Below are 26882 nucleotides of genomic sequence, written 5' to 3'. Positions count from 1 at the left end.
TATCCATATTGCTCTGTTCACTGGCTGTAAGAGCTTGAATGGAAACAGGCGCTGTTCTGTGGAGTTGGGTGGGGGTGGGAGGGACCCCCGGGAGTGGTGGAATGGAATCTCTAGAAGGCAAGTGGTTCCTCAGAAGTCAATCAGTAAATAACACTCATCAGGCACCCTGTTCTCTCCATTAGTTTTTTCATAAATGTCAAACCAGCATCTTATTTGGAAAATATGGTTCCTACATAGAATACAATAGAAACTCAACAGATACTTGTTAAATGAGTTGTTCCAAAACAGAATTCAGAGAGCGTTTCCCCTTGCAGTGCTGTAATCCTCCTTTTCTTTTTCTTACGCTCTCCTTCCCTTCCTCCCCCAGCCCCTCTATGCCAACACACAAATTCCTCTCCAGTTCCTTATTCAGTTTGCGTAGCTCCAGGAAACACTATTTTCAGAGGTGGCCAATTTTCAGTAAGTGCCAATTCAATTATCATTACAATTATTCCTATTGTTAAATTAGTTTGTCATCCAACAATTGCACTCCCTAGTCCTAATTTTTACTTCTTGGGCTATACAGGACCTATCTCCTTTGTCTTCTACATAACAGTGGTCACATTTCCACTGGGCTCTTCCCCTTACATTAAATCCTGGGTTTCTTCACAGTTTCTTAACAAGTCCTCCCTCCTCTGGTCACATCGTGTCCCCAGAACTCTACTCAGCCTCTGGGCAGATTGGCTACTGAGGAGCAGGATTTATTCTCTTGCTTAAGCCCAGGAGTACTTACCTCTGGACTTGATATATTGAGAAAAAACAAACCTGTAAAGCCAGCTCTCTGTTGCTTGCAGCCAAATACTCTCCCAACAGCTGTAAGTACCTGCTTTGTACCTGGCTCTGTGCTGGCTACTGTACTACCGTCATCTCCAATCATCGGGAAAATTCAATAACTGTCTCCACGTTAGTGTTCTCATCTGTGCAATGAGGGATCTGGACCCAATTATCTCTGTGGCCCTTTCGGAATCTGATGTCAGCTCTACTGGCATCACCACTGACAGTCTGATGCCTATACCGGACTCCAAACGCAGTGCTGGCATTTTTCTTAAATGATTTACGGTCACAACTACATTTAATTTGCATTTTGATATTTTCCTTCCTGGAAATATTTTTCATAATTGCAGCATCTATTCCTGCTGAGTTGGAGAATCCTTAATATTTCAGATCATCTACCCCCCACCCCCACCCCCGCCCTTGTCATCCATCCCTCTGGCTAGTGCAGGAATAAGCACTCCCAGACACCAGCCTCCATCACTTGGTGCTGAGAGAGAGAATGGGGAGCTGGGCTGAGGGCTGTGGTGTGGGCTGTTGTCCACTGGCCACCAAGCCCCAGAGGGAGGGATCACACAGAGCGCGTGCACATCTGATGACCCTGCGTCAGCTCTGGCTACTAACCAGTGGCTGGGCTTCTGTAGGCCTCTGTGTGTGCTTCTGTATAACGGGGGGTGGGGAATGATCCCTGCCTAGCCTGTCCTGTGTGGTTGCTCTAAGAAGCTAATGAGGAGTTTTGAGCATTGTGAAGACGCTGTACACGTCAGGATCAATTTTAAGATTCTGATAACTACTCTTTCCAAATGATAATTTTTATGACCAGGATTATTACTGCTATTTGTTACAATTCAAAGCTAGTAGATATGGAACATTGTCCTCGCCCACATATTTCCAAGTGGTTAATACATTTATTGTGCAATTGCTACATTTATCAGACCGAAGAATACAGAGTTTAGAGCATCTGATTGCTCTGGCACAAGAAGCATTTACTCTGTTCCTAAACGGGCAACGCACCCCTTTAAAGAAAGTAATAGTTGCCCAGCTGTGACTAGTAAAGACACCCGTTATTTCTGACTTCCACTCCTAAATCTCTGAAAACCAAAGGAAAGGTTAAGTCTGAACACTCTAATTCTAGCCCAGCGTCAGGGTCGTGGCGGCCACTGTCTCTCTTGTAGATATGGAGGCAGGACCTGCTCCAGTGGCTGCCACCACATGGGGATGATCATCAAAAGAAAGAAGAGACAAAAATATTTTAATTGCCTTGTAACTTCTCCTTAGTTGTGAAACAAGGTGGCTTTTACAGCTGCCCCCCAGAGAGACTAAACACTGAGCCAGGACTGTTTTGAATGGAAAGCTATAAAGTCCAAGCGTTTAAAAAGAGCGTTACTCTGTAATCACCGCTGCTATTTATGGAGCTTGCCCCACTCCACAGGCTCTTGGCAGCATAGAGATCACCTCTAGGCAACTGCTGTTATCAGCTTACCTTGCTGAGATTGGAGGTGAGGTCCTAGTGGGTGGGACCTGCAGTGGGAGGAAGTCTGGGCCATCGGATGCTGCAGTCATTCATACAAAGTTTCCCAGGAAGGAAACCAGGGCTGGAACCCAGGCTGGAGACTTGGGCTAAGCCAAGCAGGGAAGAAGGTGACCAGACCAGTAGATCCCCATATTTTCCCTCTCTCATATACAAAACTCTTGGAAGCTAGGATATATTCCCTTGGAAAAATAAATACTTATAAAAATTTAAATGAGAAGTTCTCTCCTAACAAAATGGAGCCCCTCTACAGTTGTGTGAATTCTAGTATTTAGGGACTGTCTGGTGGACAGCTGGCTCTTCCGGCTCAGTCACCTGCTGGCTGACAGGCCTCTCTCACTCACCTAATTTCTTAATCCCTCATTCTTAAACACAAACTGAAATCCAAGGATCACCAGACAGTTGGTTCAAATTACAACACAAATGAAACAACCAAACAAATAGAAAAATTGACTCCAGAGGAAACAAAGGTAATTCAGGGAACAGTAGAGAACTTGGGGGAAAAAAATCTGTAAACAATATCCTCAGGAAAACGTGAGAAGATATCATGTCCTTAAAACAAGAAGAGAATGCTATTTTTTTTTCAGAATGCTATTTTAAAAAGGAAAAAAGAAAGAAGTCAGAAAATAAAATGTTAATATCTAATATCTATTGAGATATTCAATAGAGATTTTAGAAATAAAGAAAATCCTCCAGAAGGTAAAATAAAAAGACAAAAATACTAAAAGAAAAGAAAAAGAAGAGACATAGAAGGCCAATCAAGGAGGTCTGAACTTTCTTTTGAGTTCATGAAAGAAAGAATCAAGAACATGGGCAGGAGGAAATTATAAAAGGAAGAATTTAAAAAAAGTGTCTAAAGCTGAATAACATTACAATGTCAATGAGTGACATTGCAATTAAAATGGTCCACTGAGTGCCTAGTATAATAAATTAAAAAAATAGATTCCTACCTAGATATAGCATGAAAGTTAGCAATACTGAGACTAAAGAAGATCCTCAATGCTTCAAGGTAGAATAAGACAATACCTACAGAAGAATCAGAATGACAATAGCCACAGTAAATGCTAGTAGACCGTGGGATGAAGATCTTAAAATTCTGAGGGAAAAAGATTATCTTGTATATCCAACAAAACTATCATTTGAACACAATGGTAAAGCCAAGGCATTTTCAGACATGTTAGGACTCAATTTACTCATGCAAACCCTTTACCAGGAATTCACTTTATGACATATTCTTGAAAAAGGAGGGAGCAAATTGAAGAAAAAGTAAAATCTAGGAAATACTGGAGTCAAGAGAGGAGAGGAGTCAAGAAATACCAGAGATTTCTTGAGCAAGCTGTCCCAACCTGAACAGGAAGCCAGGAATCCCAAAAAAGAGGTCTGCAGGGAAAATAGGGGCTTAGTAGAATACTTAATTTATTAGGGATTTGGAAATAATTGGGAATAGGGTCAAGATAATTGGTGGGAGAAACCAAAAAGAAAGCTAAGCTAATGAGAAATTTCCTGGAAAAACATAAAGATGCACAAAAAGGGGAATTTCACAGTACATATACTATTTGAAACAGAAGTGCATGCTATTTACCTGGTCATAATAATATAATTGTTGCTTAGTGATTTTCAGCTGTAAGACTTAACCTACAGGCAGTTATGTATATTGGGGGTTTATGAGAGTAGGGGTAGAATAAATGAGCTATATCATCGCTTACGGAAGTAAATAAAATGTAAAATGGATAAATCAAGAAATAGAGGCAGAAACATTGTTCATTGATATGGAAATGGGAAATAACTAAAACTTTGAGGGTAGAACTGAAAGTGCATTAGCTGCATTGATCAAAATTTCAAACGACTTTTTTTTATATTTTGAAATAATTTTAAACTTAAAGTTGCAAAAAATAGTATGAAGATTTCCTACCATCTTCTATCCAGCTTCTCTTAATTACCATTTTACATAACCACAGCACAATGATTAAAATCAGGAAATTAACATTGATGCAATACCATTAACTAAAACATACACCCCGATCTGATTTTCACGTTTTTCCACTATTGTTTTTTCTGTCCTAGTATCCATTCCAACCTAGGACCCCATAATTCAGTTAGTAGTCATGTGTCCTTAGTCTCCTCCAATCTCAAGCCTTCTCTGGTCTTTCATGATTTTGACACTTTTGAAGAGCCCTGATCAGTTATCTTACAGACTACATCTCAATTTGGGTTTGTTTGATGTGTTCTTGTTTTTAGATTGAAGTTATGCATTTTGACAAGTCAAAAGTGATGCTGTGCTCTTATCACTGCCTCATATGGGGATACATGCCATCAATATGACTTATCCCTGGTGATTTAATCTTGATCATTTGGTTAAGATGGTATCTGTAGGATTTCTCTATTGTGAGGTTATTTTTCCCTCGGCAATTAATTTCTCAGGGGAAATACTTCAAGAATACGCAAATATACGGTTTCCCTTCAAACTTTTGCCCACTTTAGCACCCACCATAAGTCTTACCTGCAACGATCATTGCTGTGGTGTTTGCCTAATCATGATTTTCAATTTCTCTCATTCCTCCCACATTTTTAAATTAGAACTCTTCTGTAAGGAAGAAGTGTCCTTTCTCCCATGTAGTTATTTATTTGATTATTTATATCAGTATAGACTTACGGAAATTTATTCTATGGGCTTTAATTCAATACTATGATTATTTTCTTGCTTAATTTGTTCCAGCTTTCACTATTGGGAGCTCTTTCAGGTGGGTTACCGTGTCCTTTTGATGCTCCTTTATCAGTTTTTGAGCACTTCATTTTCTGTAACTAAGATGTTTCAGGCTCATCTTTTTCTTTCTCTGCCCAGCTCTGGATTGCACTATTTCTCCAAGTATCCCTGGTTCCTTTTATTGGAGAACGATGGATCTAGCGACCTACCTTAATACATATTACAAACCATAGTTCATCATGGTTCCTCCAAATTTAATCCAACACTGTACAGGTCCTCCTACCCTTCTCCCTTTTTGGTAATTTCCTTCTCAGACCTTGAGAAACGTGGCCTTCAATATCTACAATATACAGAGTGCCAAAAAAATGTATATACATTTTAAGGAAGGAAAAACTGTATTAAAATTGTAATATTCAGTTTATACCAATAACAAAAGATGAATAGAAGTCTTGTGTATACATTTTTTTGTCACCCCTGGTATTTACTTATTTGTTCGATCCTAGTAACACCTACAGTGCTGTGTTTCAGAATTCCTAACCCATGCCATTGCGAGAAACAAGTTTAGGAACTGGAGTATAGTATTTATATACAGTTTATATTTAACCTCATAGTAGCCAATCAAAGTAGTGTTTTGCAAAGTTGTTTAGGTGACTTCTTTTCTTCCTCACCTCCTTCAGTGTAATTGTTATGTTCAATTCGGTTAGGTCCATTTTTTACTGTTTATATACCACATTGGGTTCTCCCACATCCTGGTTGATTTTGTATGTTTATTTTTGGTGGGTATGTGAAACATTACTATGGTTCTGAGTCAGAGCTTCACAAAAAGTTTTAATCAAAGAGTTGTTCCCTCCTCATCCCTACTACCTCATTCTAATTCCTCCTTTCTTTCAACCCCCTTCCCACCCACACCCTGTTGTAACTGTATTTCCTAAGGCTGCCATGCAAAGTGCCACAAACTGAGTGGTTTAAAATGACAGAGAGTTATTATCTCACAGTTCTGGAGGCTACAAGTCCAAAATCGAGGTGTTGGCAGCGCTGTGCTCCTTCTGAATCTTTCTCTGCTACTTCTAGCTTCTGGGGGTTTGTTGGCAATCTTTTGAGTTCCTTGTAGATGCACTGCCCTTATCACTGCCGTCATCTTCATATGGTGTTTTCTACGTGCTTCTTTTCACATGGCCATCTTCTTAGAAGGACACCAGTCATACTTGATTAGGGGCCCATCCTACTCCAGTATGACCTCATCTTAATTACATCTGCAGTGACCCTGTTTCCAAATTAGGTCACCTTCTGAGGTACTGGAGGTTAGGACTTCAAAGAGGAGGGTGGGGAGGGCCACAATTCAACCTATAACAACCTAAGCTGTTTCTTTGGTTTCTGCTTTATGCTCCTCATATCTCTTTTGTACAAAGAAACAAATACATGTGTATTTCTTATATCCCTTCTTGCTTACATGTAGGACAGCATACTATAGATGCTATTTTAGACAGTTTTTTACTTAATAGTGTATCTGGAAAATCACTCCATATTGATTTTATAGACACCTTCCTTATTCTTTTATAGAGCTGCTTGTGTTCTATTTTATAGATGAACCATAGTTTATTTAATCACTCTCCTATGAATAAGCATTTATATTTGTAATTGCCAGCAATGCTAAAACAACTAATCTTGTGCATGTATATTTTCACATTGTTGGAACTATATCTGCAGGATCAATTCCTAGAAGCGGTATTGCTGGGTCAAATTGCACAGGTAGTTTTGTGAGGGGTTGCCTAATTCTCTTTGCAGTTTGCATCACCACCAGCAATGTATGAGAATGCCTGTTTCCCCACAGCCCACAGAATGTATTGTCATGCTTTATAATTTTTGCCAATAGGTGAGAAATGGTATCTCAATGTTGTTTAATTTGCATTTCTCTAATTATGAGTGAATTTGAACATTTTTTTCATATATTTAAAGAATATCTTCCCATTTTTTTCTATGGGATTTTTGGTCCTTTGTCTCCTTTTTAAAAAACACTTTTATTTAGATATAATTCATACATCATAAAATTCACTCTTTCAAATATACAACTCAATGGTTTTGGTATATATACAGAATTCTGCAACCATCAACACAATCTTAGTTTAGTGCATTTTCATCACCCCAAAAAGAAACTTTGTATTCACTCCTATTCTTCCTCACTCCCCAGCCCCAGGCACCCTCTAACCAACTTTTCTATCAGCATGGATTTGCCTGTTGTAAACATTTAATATAGAGTCATACAATAGTGGTCTTTTTGTGACTGGCTTCTTTCATTTAACATAATGTTTTCCAGGTTCATCCATGTTGTAGAATGCATCAACACTTCATTCTTTTTGTTGAATAATATTCAATTGCATGAATATATCATTTTGTTTATCCATTCATTAGGTGATATACATTAGAATTGTTTCCACTTTTTGGCTTTTGTGAATAGCACTATTTATTAAAATACCCTACGATTTGAGATGCCACCTTTAATGTCTACTAAATTTCCATATGTACTTGGGTCCATTTCTCTTTTTTCTATCCTATTTTACTGACCAATTTGTTTATTCATGTGGTACTACCACGCTTTTAATTACGGAAGATTTATAGTATATTTTTATGTCTGGTAGGACCAGTCATCTCTTGTAGTTGTTCGTTCTCAAGTGTTTTCCTGGCTATTTTCCCATTTCTGTTTGTCCATATTAACACTGTGTAATATCAACTTGCCTAAAAAAGCTTGCTGGTATTGCATTAGATTTTTGTAAGTAACTTAGGGAAAACAGCATTTTATGTTAAATCATACTATGCCAGAACAGGAGGGATCTTTCCGTTTGTTCAAGAATGCTTTACTGTCTGTCAGGAGTGACAACTTATATTTTTAAATTGCTTTTCAATTATTTTAGGGGTTGTATTGAGTTTTTAGCACTGTGAAAACATGCAAAAATGGAGACAACATTCTATGCAGAAAAAAAGACTAATTTCTTAAACGCTAATATGACTCACATAGTAAATGATGTTTTAAAAACTTGTAGCCTGATCGACCAACACCTTTGATGACATTTTATCAATGTCAGCTGTAGAGGGATGCCTTAGGCAGCCAGGAAATGCCAGGAACACAGGGTTATTTTCTTTCTTGGATCTTCCTCTCAGGGCTCTGCAGGGAGCCAGATCTTTCCCACCTAAACCATAAACTTTCTTGAGAAAGATAAACAACTTCTCGTTTCTTGAAAGGAGAGAAAGGGAGGATGATATAACCAATGGAGTCAATGATATGAGACAAAAACTTTCAGAATAAAGTGGAGGTAAAAAAGAAAGCATGTAAGGGGCTGTAGCCAGGACAGCAAAGCCCTTGTAACAGAATAATCAGGCACTGGTATGTTGCAGAGAATTTACACACACACACACACCCACAGAGGACAGAGAATGACAAAAGAATTGATCAAGACACAAAGGTGAGAACACAGACCCAATTCAGCCATCCCAGCTAGAGAATTTAGAGCAAGCCCTTCTGTAAGTGCAGTGTAGTCTTGTAAGCCCAAAACACCTTGATGCATTAGGTTTCTAATTAGTTGTAATCATTTAGAAAATTTTACCCATTGCTGATGCTTGCCATTTTGAGAATATTGCTTACTACAAGTCCCAGTTAAAGAACCTAATAAGGTTACACAAAAATGTAAATCCCGCTGCTCCTACTGCCCGTTAGTCCCTGGCTCAGGGACAGACCCCTGCAGTAAGCGTGTCCACAGCCACTCTATCTGGAAAGAGGAAGGCCACTGGCTTTATGACTGATACTCCCAGGGGAGGGGTTGCCTCCAAGCCTCACCTGCAGGTCAGGCATAGTGAGATTCAGGTGAGGTCATTAGGCCTGATACACAGTCCTGAAGTTGTCTAAAGCCTGGGTCAGGAGACCACCCACAGAGGCTGACCTCCCTTCTAGATCCAGGTCTGTTCCTAATTTACTCTGTGACCAAAGCAAACCCTTGCTGAGTCTTGTTTCACCTTTCTGATCTGTCAGATGAGAATAATGGCACGTGCCCTACCTACTGGCATTGAATAAAATGAGAAAATAAATGTGAAGACACATTAGAGAGACTTAAAAGTGCTATCTGAGGGATGTTGCAGAGTGGTTCAGTGAACTCTGTGTTCCAGTACTTTCCAGTGTTCTAATTAGGAAGAGAGAACAATTAGGTAGCTTTCAAACATATTTGTCATGGATTAAAACTATATCCACTCACTCAGGGGCTGAGTCACCATTCTAACCACGGCTGTATGTACATTAGATCATTTAAAAAGGGCTGAGAAATCTCTGTTCCACCAGCTGAAAAGACTTCCAAGCCCCATCACCTGGCAGGCAGCCTGCAGAAGGAAGCCACCCCACACTGATGGCGGAGAAGTCCGAGATGGAGAAAGAGGTTGAGTCAAAGGGAAAAGTTATTGCCACTCTGGAAAAGATTCTGTAGACTCAGAGAAGGAGCATCTGTTATAGTCAACGAGGGAACCAATGTAATGAAAGAAAGCCTCCCATTTACATCTGTCCCTTTTGGTGGAAGTGTATCTGCTCTCCAAGTTCATGCCCATGAATATAACCATCTTTTGAGTAACTCAATACTTGGAAGTACTTTGTGGTGCAGAGATTTACGAAATGCGTCTCCTACCCCGAAGTCTCAAGTGAAATCACACAGATAAAATAAGCAGTGACCAGGCTGCAGCTGTCACCAGGGACTCTGCTCCGGCCATTTCTCTTAGACTGACGTTGACCTCAGGTAAACAGGGCCCAGGAGACAATGGCGAGGCTGGAAATTTGGTCTTTCAGGACTCAGCCTCCCATTTCAGGGTGCTTTTCCAACCAAGGGGGGGTGCCCTTTTCCTAACCTCTGTCAGTGCTGGAACAGGTCTTACCTTAGTCCCTTACATTTTCATGTGAATAGATTTAGGGTCAGGAAACTTTTTCTTTGTATCATAGTTTCAGTCTTTTAAGTATGGAAGTGAAAGGTCTTATTTTCTCTTAAGATAATTGTAGTCATCAGCAAATAGATGCGTATGGGGGTGCATAACCAATTGCCCTTGAATCTCATCACTCCTGGTGGGAGGCTAACCCCGAAAGGGAACTTCAGTCATTTGGGGTACTTTTGAGTCATTTGGGGGTCCAAGGGTAGAGAGGAGGGGCTTTCTTAACTCCCCCCACCCCCAACGGCTTGCCACCTTACCTATTCTCTGTCCAGGAGCTGCTAAGGCTTCTTCCAGGTGGCTGCTTGCAACAGACAGCTCAGCCTCGGTCCCATCCCTGCAGAGCCCTCTGCTCCTGGCTCCTCCGTGCTCTCCTTGGCTCCCTAACTCATCCCCAGTCTCTGCCTCCTCTTCCCCAATATTCCCCAACGTCCGGAAGCCCATTCTCCTCGTGCTTCTCCCTCCTCAGGCCACCTGTCCTGTTTCAGTTTCTCCACCCACCCACACTACCTTATGTAGGTAACAGCTGTTTCCCATCCATGAAGTTACCCACGTGGGGCTGGCTGGAGTGCCTGAGGCTCTCAGCACTACCCAACAACAGGGGCCAGTTCAACCCCCCCACCTCTCTCCATATTGAGGTCTCCACCCTGGGTTCAGACACTACCATTTCTTACCTGCATCGTTGCAATACTCTGCCACTAGCACCTGCCCGCTCAGTCTTCCTACCCCTACACAGGTAAAATGAGCTTTCTAAAGTTCATATCAAATTGTACATTTTTTTGTCTTGTGACTTTTCATTTGCTTCCTCATTGTTGATCAGTTTCCTTAGCACCGAATATAAGGCCTTTCATGGTCAAAACCCACTATTTCTCCAGCCCAATATAATTTCTGCTATTTCATCCATTGGAAGTAACTCATAATTATCTCTGGTGAGTCTCTTGTTTTATTTCACTCTTTCTTTTTCATGGGCCACACGCACTGCTGAAAATTAGAGGGCTGGTTCCAGTTCAAAGCCTTTCGCTGGACTGAGCTCTCAGCCAGAAGTTCTCCATCTGCAGCCTATTAGCCTTCTGCTTGCATTTTGTTATTCTCTTTGCACCAGAAAAAACAAACAGATGTCTCTCCCACAGTCTCTGCCTTCCCGCAGTGTCAAAGAGGTTCTCTCCCAGGTGACCCCCTGCGACCCCGTGGAGTTCCTTCCTCTGCAGTGGCCTTCCCCTGCCGGTTGTGCAGTCTGATTGTCACCCTCCCGTTTCTGGCTGTTTCTTTCTGATAAGCTACCCCATTCTCTGTCCCTCTTGCCTGTGCTGGTGATGATCTTCCAAGGTCCTAGATCTAGTGCATCAGGCTGGGTGCTGGTGCCAACAATTCCCACGTTTGCCTCTGCCCACAGCTCCTGCGACCTTCAGTATGGGAAACCTTCAGTATCACGGCTGGGGACAACCTCAGCACTAGGGAGCTGGTCTCAGGTGTGACTTGGGGATTTAGCTCCCTCCCCATAATCTGCATCCTACCTCTCTTAAGCCATCACTCGTAAACATACACTCCAAGTGGAAATAGTGTGCTTATAGTGTAAACACAGCTCACCTTTCAACCAGACCGGCATGTTCCTAAATGTAAAATTAGGAATTGTCCAGAGCGACTGTCTAGAATGTTGCTTGTTTTCAGCATTTGGCTCTCCTGGAGGAGCTTCTTCCATGTCTCTGGAGTTACCGGGAGGAAGCAAGCTAATTTAGCGTATCACCAGGTAAGTCACTTCTGGCTGCTTCTCGATTCCCTTTTCTTGTGCTGAAGTATGACGTAAGACCATTGATTCCAGTGCTGTCCGCTATGGCAGCACCAGCCACATGAGGCTATTTGAAATGTGGCCAGTCCGAACTGAGACGTGCTATAAGCATAAAATACATACTGCATTTCAAAGATTTAGTATTAAAAAAATGAAAAATATCTCATTAATAACTTTATTTTGATGACATGTTGAAATGGTAATATTTTAGATACAGCAGGTTAAATAAAATACATTATTACCAGTAAATTCACTTACCTCTTTTTACTTTTTTAAATGTGCTACTAGAAAATTTTAAATTACAGATGCCACCTACATTATATTTCTACTGGATGGTGCTGAATTAGATCTCGGCTCTAATTGCATGTCTTCATACCCCTTCCAAAGGCTTGCAGTACATGCTACATCGTCCCTATTTTCTGCCCCTGGCAATGCTTAAATTAGTAATTACAGGTCTTGATGATAACCTCCCAATTCCTATCCACATTGTCCCCAGATGGCAATGGGACAAGTATGTGAATTGCAACCACAGATACTCAATCCTCATAGTGACTAAGTTAATAGAGCTTTCTTTTTTCCCTTCTCACACTTCTTTTGAAGAAGTAGACAAGGAGACAAGTGAAACGTGACAGAATTCCTCACAGCTTAAAGCCACACAACATCAACACGCACGTCACATGCAATACACCATTACAACAAACAGCAATACTAGAAAAGGAAATCCAGTTGACTACTACTCATTCATGACCAAGACCTTGGTCACAGCTAACCATAACGATTTCACTGTCATCAAGTCTGGAGGAATATTTGTGCTACACTTGGGCTGATGCCCAGTGACTGAGTATTAACAAAGTCATTCATCTGCATCGTGTTTTCAAGTTCAGCATCAATGAAAATCCAGTTTGTTTCAACTGCGATTATCCTTCGCTCACTGTGCTTATTACCTCTTATTAATTTGAGAGAATACCCTCGAGTTTCTCATTTATAAAATATATGTTCCAGAAAAACAAGTCTCAGGAAGGCATGGGGGTTTGCCTTGCTCTTAATTGATTATTTGTCACAAGAGAACTTAAATCAGAACCCAAATGTTGAATTGAGTATGTTCATGAACGTACAGTTATGGCTTTAATCTCTGGTTAGCTTTCCAAGGAGAAAAACTCTGGTCTAGACTTGTGATTGCCCAGGACCTTCCAGTGACTATGGTGTTAGGAAGCCCACCCCTTCTCTCCCTGGAGACTGACAGCCTGCAAACGACCAGCAGCTCTGGGCTCTAAAAGGCTTTCTTCCCTTCTCAGCTCTGTTAAGATTTATACCCACGTCATTATCTGGAACATGATTTCCTTGGAAAAAATACCAACCCTTCAAATAAATGAAAAGAACAGCTGTGACCTTTTATTTCTGTTTGAATAACAAGGGACCTCCTAAGGATGGGTTGAATCTACTAGGTTGGTACAAAAGTAATTGCGGTTTAAAAGGTTAAAAACAATTGCAAAAACCGCAATTACTTTTGCACCAACCTAATAATTTCAGACCAATTCAACCTTGATGCCGCTGAGAAAAACACAAACCAGTGGCTCACCTGGGAGTAGTGACTTGTGAATTTATAACTGCTGAGGTTGAATCTTACTAGCTGACATGAGCATTAGTTTATCTGGCTTTTCATTAGCAAAGAATGGAAAACTACACTGTGCACTCTAAAATTAGATGTGTTTTTCAAGCTAAGTCTCCATAACCCTTTGCTCTCCTTTATGTTGTGTGGGAGGCAGAATTTCTAGGAATGGCCTTCAAGAGCTCTGGCCCTCAATCCCTGCAACCTATGAATGTGATCAAGACCTCACTCCCCTGATAATTATGCCTACGGCACAGTGGACCTTCAAAAGGGGGTATTATCTAGGTGAGCCTGTTCTATTCTGGTGAGTCTTGAAAGCTGGAGAGCTCTACTCCACCTGGTGGCAGAAGAGGATGGCAGAAGTGGACATGGGGGAGAGTCTAAGCATGAGAAACATTAGATACACCATTGCTGGCTTGAACATAGAAGGGGCCAAGTGGTGAGTAATGCAGGTGGCATCTAGAAGTTTAGGGTGGTCCCAGCTGACAGCCAGCAAGAAAATTGGGGCTTCAGCCACAAGGAATTGGATTCTGTCCACAACTCAAAGGATCCTGGAAGCCGATAACAACAACCTAACTGGCGGACAGCTTGATTTTGGCCTTGTGAGACCCTAGGCAGAGAGCCCAAATGAGCCCATGTGGACTCTGACCTACTGAACTGTGAGATAATAAATGGGTGTTGATTTTAGCTGCTAAGTTCATGGTAATTTGTTATGCAGCAAAAGAAAATGAATACACCTTGGTAATTTATTTGTCGGAGTCCACAGCTTTTGTTGTGGTGGTGGTTCATAATCTAGGGTTTGCAAGCTGTGTGGCCTCAGGTGAATTACTTGCCCTTTGTGAGCCTATAAAACTTGCCTTGCTGAGTTTTCATGAAGATCAAATGGGATACACTTAAATGTTTACTGCAGACTCCGGCTCTCAGCAGGCTCGCAATCAAGCTCCTTGCCTGCATGTGTATTTATATAGTCCCCAATGTTCCCCTAAATACAGGGACACTGGAGGTGTTCGATACATGTGCACTGAATGGATTGTATACACATACAGCACTCATCAGATTGGTACAGTCATCAAATATTTGTGTTGGGAAATGAACACATTAAAAAGATGTATACAAGGTACCCTCTGTTCTCCAGCTGCCCCAAAGTGGGAGTGTGTAGGAGAGAATTATGTAAACAAAGAATTGCAATACAATGCCATTCATGCTAGTATATACCAAATGCTGAGGCCATCGAGCCTTTCCACTGGCCCAAAAGGAGGAGTGATTTCTCAAGTGGACGTGAGGGGTGAAAGCACGCCAGGACAGGCACAGAAGAGCCTGCAGTGGTTTGGGTGGAGCACAGGGTGCCAGAGAGGGTATGATGGAAGGTGGAACTCATACGTTAAGGTGAGGTCAGACTGCTTTTCACGTCGGTGAGTCTGGGCTTCATGTTTCTGGCTCTGAGGAGCTCCCAGAGGTGTTTGGCTGTAGAGTGGTAAACTAATTCAGTTTAATAGTTTAATAGTAACCTGATCAATTTGTTTGCCAGAAAGGAAACACTGGTATGAGATGGAGGGATTGCACCGGATAGGGTGCAGGAGAAGAGACTGGCAGAACCTAAACAGGGGGTTAATTCAGTGATCATCTTTAACTTTCAAAAATACAAAACCTACTGAAGCCCTTTCTTCAGTAAGGTCCTGAGACTCTAACAGTTTAACATCCTTTATAAAAGAACGTGTCTGCCCTGATAGCAAAGCAGGGATTTCCTATATGGTGATGCACAGTGTGAGCTAGCTAGTGCTTGAGCTGGTTAGCACTAGAAAGGGGGAAACAGAGAGGGCAGTGGCCTGGGTCCCAAGGATTCTCTGGATTGTAGCAGAAACAGAAGTCTGGAACAACACCTTCCCAGGGCTGGCTTGAGGCAGGGGGCGTGGATTCCTTTCTAACTAGGAAAGTTCCAGGCATCTAAGAGGAAGGAGGAAAAGATACTTAGTTCTGAATTAACACATGGAACTCCTTTTTTTTTTATAGAAACAATGCTGTAAGTAGTGGTTAGGTTAATGGCTGGTCTCTTTAATAAGCAGCACCAGTGCTGGGCGGCCAGCGGGATAGCTCAGTTGGTTGGAGTGCCAGCCCTGAACAACAGGGTTGCCACATGGGATGGTGGGCTGCGCCCCCTGCAACTAAAGATTGAAAACTGCGACTGGACTTGGAACTGAGCTGCGCCTTCCACAACTAGATTGAAGGACGATGACTTAGAGCTGATGGGCCCTGGAGAAATACAGTTCCCCAATATTCCCCCTCCCCCCCAAAAAAGCAGCACCAGTGCCTGAAATCCAGTCCATTTGTAACTTCACTGTCTTATGGATATTTCACTAACAACTAGACTTTTGGAACAGAACATGCCCTGTGAATAAATTGGAGATTACCTGTGGTTAAGACTATATAATGATATTAGTTCATCAGATATAAATTCAAGATTGTGTGAGAATTCCATGTTGCTGCAAAGGACTAGGACAGAAGATATCACCCATCATACTAGCTTGGAGACATCTCTATTTAAAATGAATTACAGTTTTCTTTTCTTTAAAATTAGAACTTTATTTGTGGCATCAAGATTTTTAAAAATTTCATACTTTAAAGTATTCAATAAATTCTGATACATTAATCTTGATATATATTTACCATATCAGAAGATTTTAAAAAACAAGGTCAAATGTCTTATAATCAAAATGAATTGTTTAACTTGATAATTACATGAAATAATTTCAGCATTATAAATAAAAAAAAAATGAAAACATATCATTTAAAATTGAGTTAGGATGAAATGCATTTGTAGTACAATTTTATGTCTATGTTAAAATTTGATTACAGAGAAAATATAGGCTAAAATTATATGCTTATAATTTCTAGAAAAATATGATGTCCTTTAAGAAAACAACCTTACTTACTTTCCAGCCCCAGAATGCATTTGAGATACTTTTCTATCTGGGGTGAGGGTCTGTGTTGCTTGATGCAGATTTCTTCCAGACTGTCATCCCACATCTGGGAGACGGCGTGGAAGATGGTCTGTGGCTGGGGGCTGGTGGGAGGGAGTCTGGTCTCATTTACACCCGTTTTATCTGAGTCACCAAATGAGGATCATCCAAATAATATCAGTCAGATGAGAAGCAAGCTTTCTATTTTCTCAAGCTCTGACACATGCCATGGTATTTCACAGAAGTGATATTTAAACAATCACATGATAAAATCCCGTTTTAACAAAAATAATTTTCACATTCAGTTCTACATAATGAGGACAATCCAACATGCACTGGCCCGTTTTAATTACTTTGCTGATGTGGAGAAAATGAATTCTGATGGTAAGCTCCATGTATAGATAAAAATATGTATACATATATGTCTGTGTATTCAGTATCAGATATGTTCCTGCTTCCTTATTTATTAGCAGTCATTCTATTTTTAAATAATGAGATTTTTCTTTAGGAGTGTAGTTACTGTCCACACCTGATTTGACAAAATCTGATGGTGAGCACAAAGCATCTTTTGATTGTATGATACTTTACAGAACACCTCTCTGGAACAACAATCTTACATGACGATGAGAGGGGTCATGGTGATTCTTATTTGACAGATGAAGAAATAGGAGCCCAGAGAGGTTAAGTAAGTTGCTTCAGTTTAAACAGTAAGTGATAAAATTAGGAATACACCTGGTGGTCTTGCCGGAATCTGGTTAGCACAGGTGGAGATAAAACACAGGTGCACTGATCTGAGTTCACTTCTGTAAGCTGAGCTGTTGACATGGTGTTTGGAAAGTGGTTTTGCTATTGTCACATCTGAGATCTCTACTAGGTACTGGCAGGTACCCATCATATTATATCCCAACCAACTTAAGCCAATAGCCAGAGCACTTTTTACAACTCTCAGAGTGTATATACATATATGTATTTAAGAAGATTCATAACATATAATTATTTACAATTATTCATAAATCACGAAGATACAATATTGAGAAATAGGTTTAACTGTTTGTAAGAACATTTTCTATATAACCTTTCCAATACAGGTATGAAACATAAATACAGTCTTGGCACACTTTATCTTGGCAGGTACACTGGAACACTTTCCCTTTTGCCTTATTCTGCTCACCCCTATTTTGATTGTTTACAAATTCATTTACACACCTGTAAGTTCCTTGAGGATGAGAAATGAACTAGATTGCTTGGAAGCTGACAACTCTCCCCCTGGAGCCTAGCACAGTGCTATGTGTATAGCAAGCATTCAATAAACCTTTGTGGAATCTATGTACATGGTTTTTATGTACTTCGATTTGATTAAAGTAGGATTCTATCTGTAGTATTTTGCTGAAGAGTTTTGGATTCATAGTAAAAACATCTTTTTCATAGTAAACAGTATTTTTAAAAGCATAAGAAATATGGTAATAAATTTAATACAAATTATGCATTATAACTAGTCTTTGGTTATTTTTTAGCTAATTATTTGGTTTTTTTGACTAATGTAAAATACTGAAAATATAAAAAGGCCACTACAGAAATTAGCTTAAGGTGTAAACATAATAAACCCTGTAAACATATAGTTACTACATAATTGTGCAAGTGTGAAGAATGACTAGTAAAGGCAAGTACTATACATTTAACTAAGTTCTTCAAGGCATATTTAGAAATACTGCTTAGTGGAGCTTTAGTTTAACATTGAAAGAAGGAATTCTTTAAACTAAAACACGAGAGAGTGATGACTATACCAATGAGCCATAAAGCTATAGAGGCAAGAGGATGGCGTTAATACTTTTCACCCTTTGCAAATCTGAATTTGCTTCACATGTCTTATACACCACTTTGTTTAGTAAAACCACATATTAACAAAAACCAAATATTTCTAAAATGAAGAAGTAAACAATTTTTTTTTGCCAGTGAGTCAGTTGACTAAAAATATAGCTAACACACTTTCCAAAATTTATCCAAAACTCTGGCCAGTAAGGTGCATTAGGCAGGTCTACAAAATAATAATAAATGCAGGCAGCACTAAATATAGTGTAGTTTACTCAGTATTAAAGTATTCTTTTCCAAATTTCAGTTTTCCTTCTCAAAAAGCATCAAACTTTTCACACATGACACTCATCACAAATATTCACAGTTATAATTTCAGTAGTTTAAAAAAGGACTGCCTGGCAAATACTGCAAAAGAGGTAACTGTTAAAGACACAACTCACTATTTCAGGCACAGAGGACTTAGGTCCTAGATGTGAACTCTAAAGATAGAATGAAACAACTGTGTAAATGCAACACATTATTTTAAAGTGGATGAAATAATGGTCAAGTTGCGTTACTGTTTCTTCTAATGCTTTTATATGGTTTTTTCCAATATTTGGGAAGAATCAATGGCTAAGTTTTAGTAGTTCCCTGGAAAACTTTAAGTCAAGATTTTGCTTATAAAAAAGTGGCAGTAAAACACCGTAAATTGTTATCTGTAATCTAATCAACTCCATCAAAACCCTGAGTGTTCTCAATTGCCATCTGAAGTTTATCCCATAATTCTTCAAATGATTCATAGGGTGGCAAGTCCAAGCGATTAAAGCTGAAAAACAGAGAGGAACTGGTTATGACAAAGCAACTATTACCACGACAAACACAGTTTAAGGCAGCTATTCATGTTGATATGGTCCAACAGTACAAAAAGACGTTTTATCACTGGGGGGGGGGAGGAAGATACAGGACTGGACTCTAGGTATGGACTCTTCCCATGCCTTCTTGGTAGACACCTCTTGTCCCCACCTTGACCTCCAAATATCTGGGTTCCACTGCCATTTTAACCTCCGAAAGGGAAAGTTCTAGCCCCTCTTGGGATGGCCTATCATTCATGTGATGGAGGCAACATATGGTCAACCGTTCAGATGGACCTCTCCAATGTGCAACTACCTGGAAGTCAAGCCCAGTCTACCTGGTTAAGAAACACCTGTTCTTGGGTTGTGTCACAGCTGCCACTGACACAGCACAGAGGAGTAGGCCTTCTGTACCTATACCGACTGTTAGAGGAACTTCGCTCTGAGAGCTTGTTCTCTCAGGGTCCAAGAAACTGCTCACCATGTATGGGCTCTTGGCAGCTTTTCAGGGGTACCCCACTGTTCAACTGTAAATGACTGTGGTCCATTTGAGCCTATAAGGAAGAAGAGTTGCTTTAGTTTCATTTACTCTTTACAAGAAACTCTAGGCATTTCACAACTCATTTTTTCTAATGGAGACCATATACAGAGAACTAATCTAGTTTCTTTAAACTCAAAAGAAATGAAGGTGGTCCTGTGCTTGATGGTTTTATTGTCCAGTCACGAAAGGTAGGCTCCTCTTCTATCAGTTCCTTTGTCACCACTGTATCACTCTTTCCCCGAGGTGGCATGTCCCAAGGTACTTTTGCTGTTTCCTAGCCCTGCATGTCCTTATACCACCTCCTTCATAGGTACACAGAGAAAATGATTGTTTTCTTCTTTTTTTGAGTCCCACTGAAAATAGCCTCATTTTTTTCTGATCAGATCTGACTGCACAAAATTAAAGCAATAAATATACAATAAAGGATGTAAAATTACCTCAAAATTCCACTAATAAATCTGAGTTAATATCCCATCATGAATGTTTTTGTGCACGTATGTATACAGAGAATTTTATGTGCATGTGATACTATTGTACATAATATGTTTTTCTTTAATTATGGACATTTTTTTTTAGAAACTCTTTTTTTTCCTTTGGTGTTTTTCACTTAGCTCTTTCTTTTCCAATTCTCAATGTCCTCCAATTGCCCAGGTAATTAATGCTGCCAACCCAATGTGTAAACCACCTATACTTTTCTCCATGTCTTATTATTATATACAAATATATGCATTAAACTTATCACACATCACCCAGCACAATTATGTTCACAGTTAACATTTCAATACTTTTGTCATTATTTGTTTTTCATAATATGGAATCATATCAATTTCCTTGCTTTCTGATTTTCTCACCTAAATTAATCATCAGGAAATCTCCCTCTAAGTCAATCGATATACATTTAACATACGTTTTATTGGCTAGATAATACTGCATTGTAATATTAACATTTTGAAGCAATTTTTACTTCTTTTTATAAATACATAAGAATTTGAATATTCTAACATTAACAACTCTGGCTTCTTGTGTGGGATATTTCCACCAAATTCCAAACAGTTTGTGACATCAGTGGATGGCTGTAGGCCTGGATCCATAAAAGAGGCAAGTGGAGCTAGAGCTGGAAAAAGGTGTTTGCCCTGCAGTGATTTTCTCTGTGAACTGGCTAAAGCATAAGAGAAGAGACTGGAAAGGGAGTCAGGCGAAATCACTAGAAAGATAAATGCTAAGAAACATAATTAGGCAAGGAAAGAGCACATCGGTTAGTGGCAACCTCCTGTTCTCATTCTTCTCACTATGAGTGGTTATTCTAGGTGGAGACGTGGCAGCTGCTTGACAAGTTCTGCAAACAAATATAAATAAAGCTCAACAAGACAAGGTTTGCCGAGGAGGAGGTAGAGGGGGTTGGCAATCCCATCAGGTAGCAACAGCTTTCGATTTGCCTGAAAAACTCAGCTTAGCAGCTACCCAGGCAGCAGTCCCTGACTTCTAGTTCCCAGAACAATTCTAATCTTTGTTGCTCTGAGTAGAGCGCCAACCTTAGCTACACCTTCTCTGAAAGATTTGTTCTCTTTGTATATTTAAAAGCAAGTAAGTCTCATTCCAATAAACAATATGTTAACATACATGAGACACGTTGCTGTGATCTGTATCAGAAATAGAATTTTTTTTTTCTTTTTTTTTTCCACAAAACCCACCTCTAGTGTTATGAGGTAAATCGACCAGAAAATAATTTGATAGCACATACAGAACTTCACTTGATGGAACACTTAATTAATAGTAACTATTCTGAATAGCAAGAGATACGTGCATTCTGACCCCTAGTCTGGCCATTTCCCACAAGACTAAGAAACAGTAGCCTTATGAGATTCTCTACCCTCCACACACCACACACAAGGATTCCACACACACACGATCAAATAAGTCTTGAAAACTCTGCTTTGCCTCCCTCCCCCATAATAAAGGTTCTGACAAGTCCCAAAGAAATCTATTTGACTTCGTTTAGTCCAGTATTTCCGCATATGTATTCTACTATGATATTCTGTTGTTTGTTGTATACTTATTGACATTATGTGGAACTTTACATGCTACCCTAAACTCTCTCACTACAGGCAATCTTTTTCTGTAATGGAATGCGGAATTTAAAAATTCAAGAATGGCTTCAAATAAGCCAGGGGGATGTAATGTACAGCATGGGGAATATAGTCAATAATATTGTGATACGGTGGTATGGTGTCAGATGGTTGCTAGGCTTATCATGGTGATCACTTCTTTAGGAATATAAATGTTGAATAACTATGGTGTACACCTGAAGCTAATATAATATTGTATTTTATATTTGCAATAAAAAAAATAAAATTCAAGAATGGAAAGTAACCCAAGTGATTTCATGTTTCCTGTTTTCTCCTTTGCTATCTGATTATTGGGTGTCCACATATTTTGACCTACTGTACTGCATCTAATTATATCATTTAAAAATCTTACTTCATTTTTATTAAGCTAAATGTCTGTATAAATGATAGAGGCTTGAAGACTCATCAGCCATGGAAAAGACAACTGGTGTCACTCCATTTTTTAATATGTATGGAAAATCCTTACCATATAGTTCAGCAAATCCATTCATAGGCACGCGAGATGTGCCAGTGACAAACTGAAGTAATCTTATTCTTTTTTCTGAATCCATCATTAAAACAGCCTGAATAAGATCAAAACATAATGTTTTTGGAATTATCATTGGAAAAAAAGGTAATAAAACTATGCTGAAAAATATGCTATCAGGATGTGGTTAGAGCATTAATGATCACTTTAAATTTGCATTTTTCTTTCAAATTTATGTTTATGGGTGATTTACAAAGTTCTTGAAAACTACATTTCCATGGCTACATGGTAACTCTTTAGAATGGAATTACAGCCTAATAAAGTAACAAAAAAATGTCTTCTTAGATGTGACTTGTGGCTTTTAAAGAAATTATATTTACTGATATTATTAGGTGGCATATACGTTTCTCTATAAGATTGAAACTCACATTTAAAGGAGCCATGTAGGCGATCTAGAGAATACACAGCAGGTTATTAAAAGTTCTCTTGAAGAGTCCATACTTTAGTAAAGAACTAAGTGCCTATCTCAGCTATCACTGCCATTTACTACATTCTGAACATTTTACTTACTAATCTATAAATATGTGTGGGGTTGGGCCCATACCCAGAAGGTATATGAATACAATACAAAATCAAAGATAATTTTTACTGGGCTGTATTTTGTCTCATCTATAAAAGAAGTTAACGAGTATAGTTAAATAGGATTGAATCTATCAAAAGTAATTCCTGAAAATAGAAGCTTTCAAGTACCTTCCAAAACCACTGGATGACTTGATGATTGACATTGTAGCCATTTTTGTACTTGGTGTGTTCTCTCCAGTCATTCACATCGACATCTCCCAATCCACACATAAGAAGCTACGTAACAAGAAATGTCAAACTGTAGACAAGAAAAACAAGTACAGAAGTCCTGTTTTAACATAAAAATAATGTTTCTTACCTCTAGTTCATTTTCATCGAAAATTTTGATGAGATCCTGTGGTATTAGTTCAAAAAATCCCTAAAAGAAAGAACGCATTTAAAAACCTGGTTAGCAGGGTCAATGGATAATCCTTTACTTTAGCTCCTGGGTGCTACTAGCAAAATTCCACATCCACATAGATTCCTACCATACACATTCGTGGGCTCTAAACTCAACTGAGATTCAATATTGGCAAGAAAATATATGTGTCTATAGTCTGTTTTCTCATTGATTCCTCAAAGTGGCAATTTTAAAACTTTCCCGTACTTCGCAAGCCTCCTCCTTGTCCATGTCACCCCTTCTGTATAGCAGATAAATTCTATTTGAGAGAAAATAGAGGTGACCAAGCAGGATGGAATTCACTCAACCTTCCGCTTCCCCATGTACCATCCAGCACCAACATCCATCATGACCTCCATCCCATTGCAGTGGAGAGAGGTACCACTTCCTTTCTGTGCTTCATCTGCTTCCTCAAGGAGGTCATGTCACTAAATCTCCTTCTCTTTATTAGCTCACTCTTTATGCATTTAAATTTGTTCCAGCCACATCTACCTTAAAAACTAAAGAGCAAACACCTCTTTCTTCTCTTCACAGCCCAGTTCTTAACAGTGTTAAATATTATGCAATCTACTTGCTCACCTCCTGTCTCTCCCTCAACCCACTGCAATCTGACCTCCATGCCACTGCTTCACGGAAAATATCCCGGGAAAAGTGAAAAACAACTTTGAGGCTAAATCTGATAAACACTTTCCAGTTCCATGTCTCATTTGACCTTTCTGCAATATGCTATTATTGAAAACACCTTTGTTCTTGAAACTTTTCTGTTGATGGTTTTTCTCGTATGTCTCTGTCTGCCTTTGCTAATTTCCTCTGAAGTTTCCTTTTTACTGTCCATCCCTTAAATGTTGGGGTTCCCAGGTCTCCATGTATGGCCATCCACTTTCACCTTCTTGTTCTTTCGAATTTTTCATCTTACCTAGTCCATACTTCCACTACATATCCACAGATGATTCCCAAATGTATACTGGCACCCCCAATACCTATCCTTTAAATAACCCTATGCTGTGGATCTCCCTCCTGAACGCCACTAAAATGTGCACACAGCTCTCCTCCCAGTACCACTATCTTCGTTCTATCTTTACCGTTCTTCACCTGGATTACTGTAACATTTTCCCAACTAGCCTCTCCTGCTAGTCTTGCCCTCCTCTAATTTAGTGCATATCACTTCCAGAATGATCTGACTAAAATGTAAATTGAATCCTGATGTTTTATCGTTTAATAGCCTTTAATGCTACCTTCCTTCCCCTCAGTGGACTTCTGAGAAAACTCTAACAAACAGGCCCTCCACAATCTGGTTTTGGTCAGCTTTCCAGGCTTAGCTTTACCTCTTGCTTCCTCTTATCCAGTATAGGAATTGCTTGCATTTCCTCTAACCTGTGCACAGTCTGTCTGTCATATTCCAGACTTCACACATGCTGCTCCCTCTGCTTGGAACTGCCAATCCCTCTCGTCCTTCCTTGCCCCTTCTTCAACTCTCTCTGCTCTGGTTTCTTCCTCTCTTCTGTGCTTCCCTAGTACTTCAGGCTTGCCTCTGTCCATTTTACTTTTTAGATTTTTCTGCTCCTTGAGAGTAGGACCTATGTCTTTTGCCTCATATAGCACCAGACACATAATCAGTGTTCAATACTGAATAAGTGAAAAAGTATGTGATAAATATTTCACAGAAGATTTTAAGTTAGCTTAAGAAATGAGTGCTCTGGGAATAGCCTAAATGTCCACCAATTGGGGAAGGTTAAATAACTTATGAATTCATATTATGAATAAAATACAGCCACAAAGAAAGGCAGCTACATATCTTGGCATGTAAGGATCTCTAATAAATATCTGACAAGAGAAGAAACAAGTCACAATCCAACATGTGTAGTGTGATCCCATTTAGGAAAACAAATAAATGGTATATTCCACTATCCCTATAGCACTGGTTCCTTTGTTCACCTAACGTTACTTAAAGTAAGGGATGTGAGACTGGGGAAAGGTGAGGGGCAGTGATAGGTGTGAAGGGGGACCATCAAGGTTTATTGCATGGACTTCTTTTTTTTTTTTTTTGCGGTTTTTGCAATTATTTTTAACTTAAAAAAATTTTTTTTTATTAGTTTCAGGTACACAAGACAAAGTAATACTTACACGTTTATCATTTATATCCCTCACACTGTGTGAACCCCCTTCCCCCCATCCACTATCCCTCTGACATTGCACAGAGCCATTACATTTCCACTGTCTCTATTCCTAATGCTGTACTCTGCTTCTTGTAAGTATATACATACATATATATACATATATATATAAAATTATAGTTGGTATTCATTATTGTTCAGTGACTGAATTCTAACACTGAACATGTATTCATTTAATGTTTTCTTAATATAAAAATATACTTAAAATGGTTTTGAAAAGCATGTCACATACTAATTTTTCACTGATGTGATAAGGCCTAATATTGAAAACTTATGTATTGTACTTTGAAATTACAGAAGAGCAAATGAGAAATGAGTACCTCTTTAAAAGCAGCCATTTGCTTCTGGATTCGGTTCACAAATCGCCACTGTATTACAAGACTGAAAGAAACAAAACATTTCATCTTTTTCACTTGAACCAAGAAAAAAATTTTAAGCTATATTGATTCTGGTTAGAAACAAAAAAATAAAGACTAGCTGAACCCAAGGGAAAAATTAAATATGAGTGGTAATAGGGCACTGTTTTAGGAAGAGAAAAAGAACATTGAGACTCTGGCTTTGGGGAAAGAGAAAGAAGGTACAGTCTTCCCAGAAAGAAGTACAAAACTATTTCCAGTAAAGTATTTACTAAATATGGTAAAATATGACTAACAAAATACTTACTAAATATATTCCTTTTTGTTCTTATTGGTGACAACTATTTCCGATCCACCAATTTTCAACTCATGTTGATGTGTCTAAAATTAAGCATGATACCTTGATATGTTATTTTAGTGAAAAAAATAAAGTATATATATTATAGTTATACCAGAAACCTGGTGTTTTAAATTAAATCCATTCAAAAGCTAAGAAAACTTAAAATATTAGTTTTACTAAAATAAATATGGACTAAGTCAAATGTCAAAGAAAGAAGAAATTCTTTCTGAGAGACAGCTTTTGTTAATGGAACATAAATTTTAAAATAGAGCACAGAAGCATGTTGAGTATATGCATAATTTCACATCTAAATTTAAGTTATAACATTTGTTTCACAATTTACGTACCATTTTAATTAATCAAAATTTACAAACCTGCCCAAAAAGTTCTTCATCTATGACAAACCTAAGGTCCAACTCTGTTGGATCATTTTCAAGAATCCATCTTAATGAATTGTAATATTCACTATCCTAGATGGGAAAAAAATGGCATATTTAAAAATTGTGTATAAAAAGAAGATACCTGACCCTGCAAAGAAAGTATGTTGAGGGTTTGAATAATTGGACAAAAGATGAAAAAGTCATTGCACATTTTTTTTCATACAAACAAAAGTATCATAAAAAAAGATGGGTGACTAGTAAATGTGAGAGTAAAAATGCATAAATCAATAGAGTGGTGTCTGCTTAAAAGTTTAAAAATCTATCTCTGTGTGGAAGCAGTAGAGGTACAGATTTTATTATCCAGTTAAAGGTCAATAAAGCAGTTTTCAGATGAATCCTAACTTCCACAGATACCCAGGGGCACCTAGCACCTTTCTCATATGGCCTATAAGACTGTGTGCGAAATGTTGAAATAGCTATGAAGAA

General features: G+C 39.0%; 1 protein-coding gene across 6 annotated transcripts in view; it reads right to left on the bottom strand.

Moving 5' to 3' along the window:
- Positions 1 to 17295: 17295 nt before the first annotated feature.
- NEDD4 (NEDD4 E3 ubiquitin protein ligase) overlaps positions 17296 to 26882 on the bottom strand; it is a 113423-nt gene continuing 103836 nt past the window's right edge. For all 6 annotated transcript variants that reach the window (XM_019732304.2, XM_019732300.2, XM_074327712.1 and 3 more), the window contains 8 exons: positions 26391 to 26486; positions 25984 to 26057; positions 25641 to 25701; positions 23066 to 23125; positions 22876 to 22983; positions 22126 to 22222; positions 19474 to 19546; positions 17296 to 18967 (listed from right to left, as the gene is read on the bottom strand). In XM_019732304.2, coding sequence (XP_019587863.1) covers positions 18865 to 18967; positions 19474 to 19546; positions 22126 to 22222; positions 22876 to 22983; positions 23066 to 23125; positions 25641 to 25701; positions 25984 to 26057; positions 26391 to 26486 — 672 coding nt within the window. In that variant the 3' untranslated portion in view covers positions 17296 to 18864. The remainder of the gene's footprint in view (positions 18968 to 19473; positions 19547 to 22125; positions 22223 to 22875; positions 22984 to 23065; positions 23126 to 25640; positions 25702 to 25983; positions 26058 to 26390; positions 26487 to 26882) is intronic.

This window comes from Rhinolophus sinicus, linkage group LG03 (assembly GCF_036562045.2).
Source record: "Rhinolophus sinicus isolate RSC01 linkage group LG03, ASM3656204v1, whole genome shotgun sequence".
In the NCBI taxonomy this organism is placed as follows: domain Eukaryota; kingdom Metazoa; phylum Chordata; class Mammalia; order Chiroptera; family Rhinolophidae; genus Rhinolophus; species Rhinolophus sinicus.
Note: the sequence above shows the minus strand (reverse complement) of the source record. Positions and strands in the feature narration are given on the sequence as shown.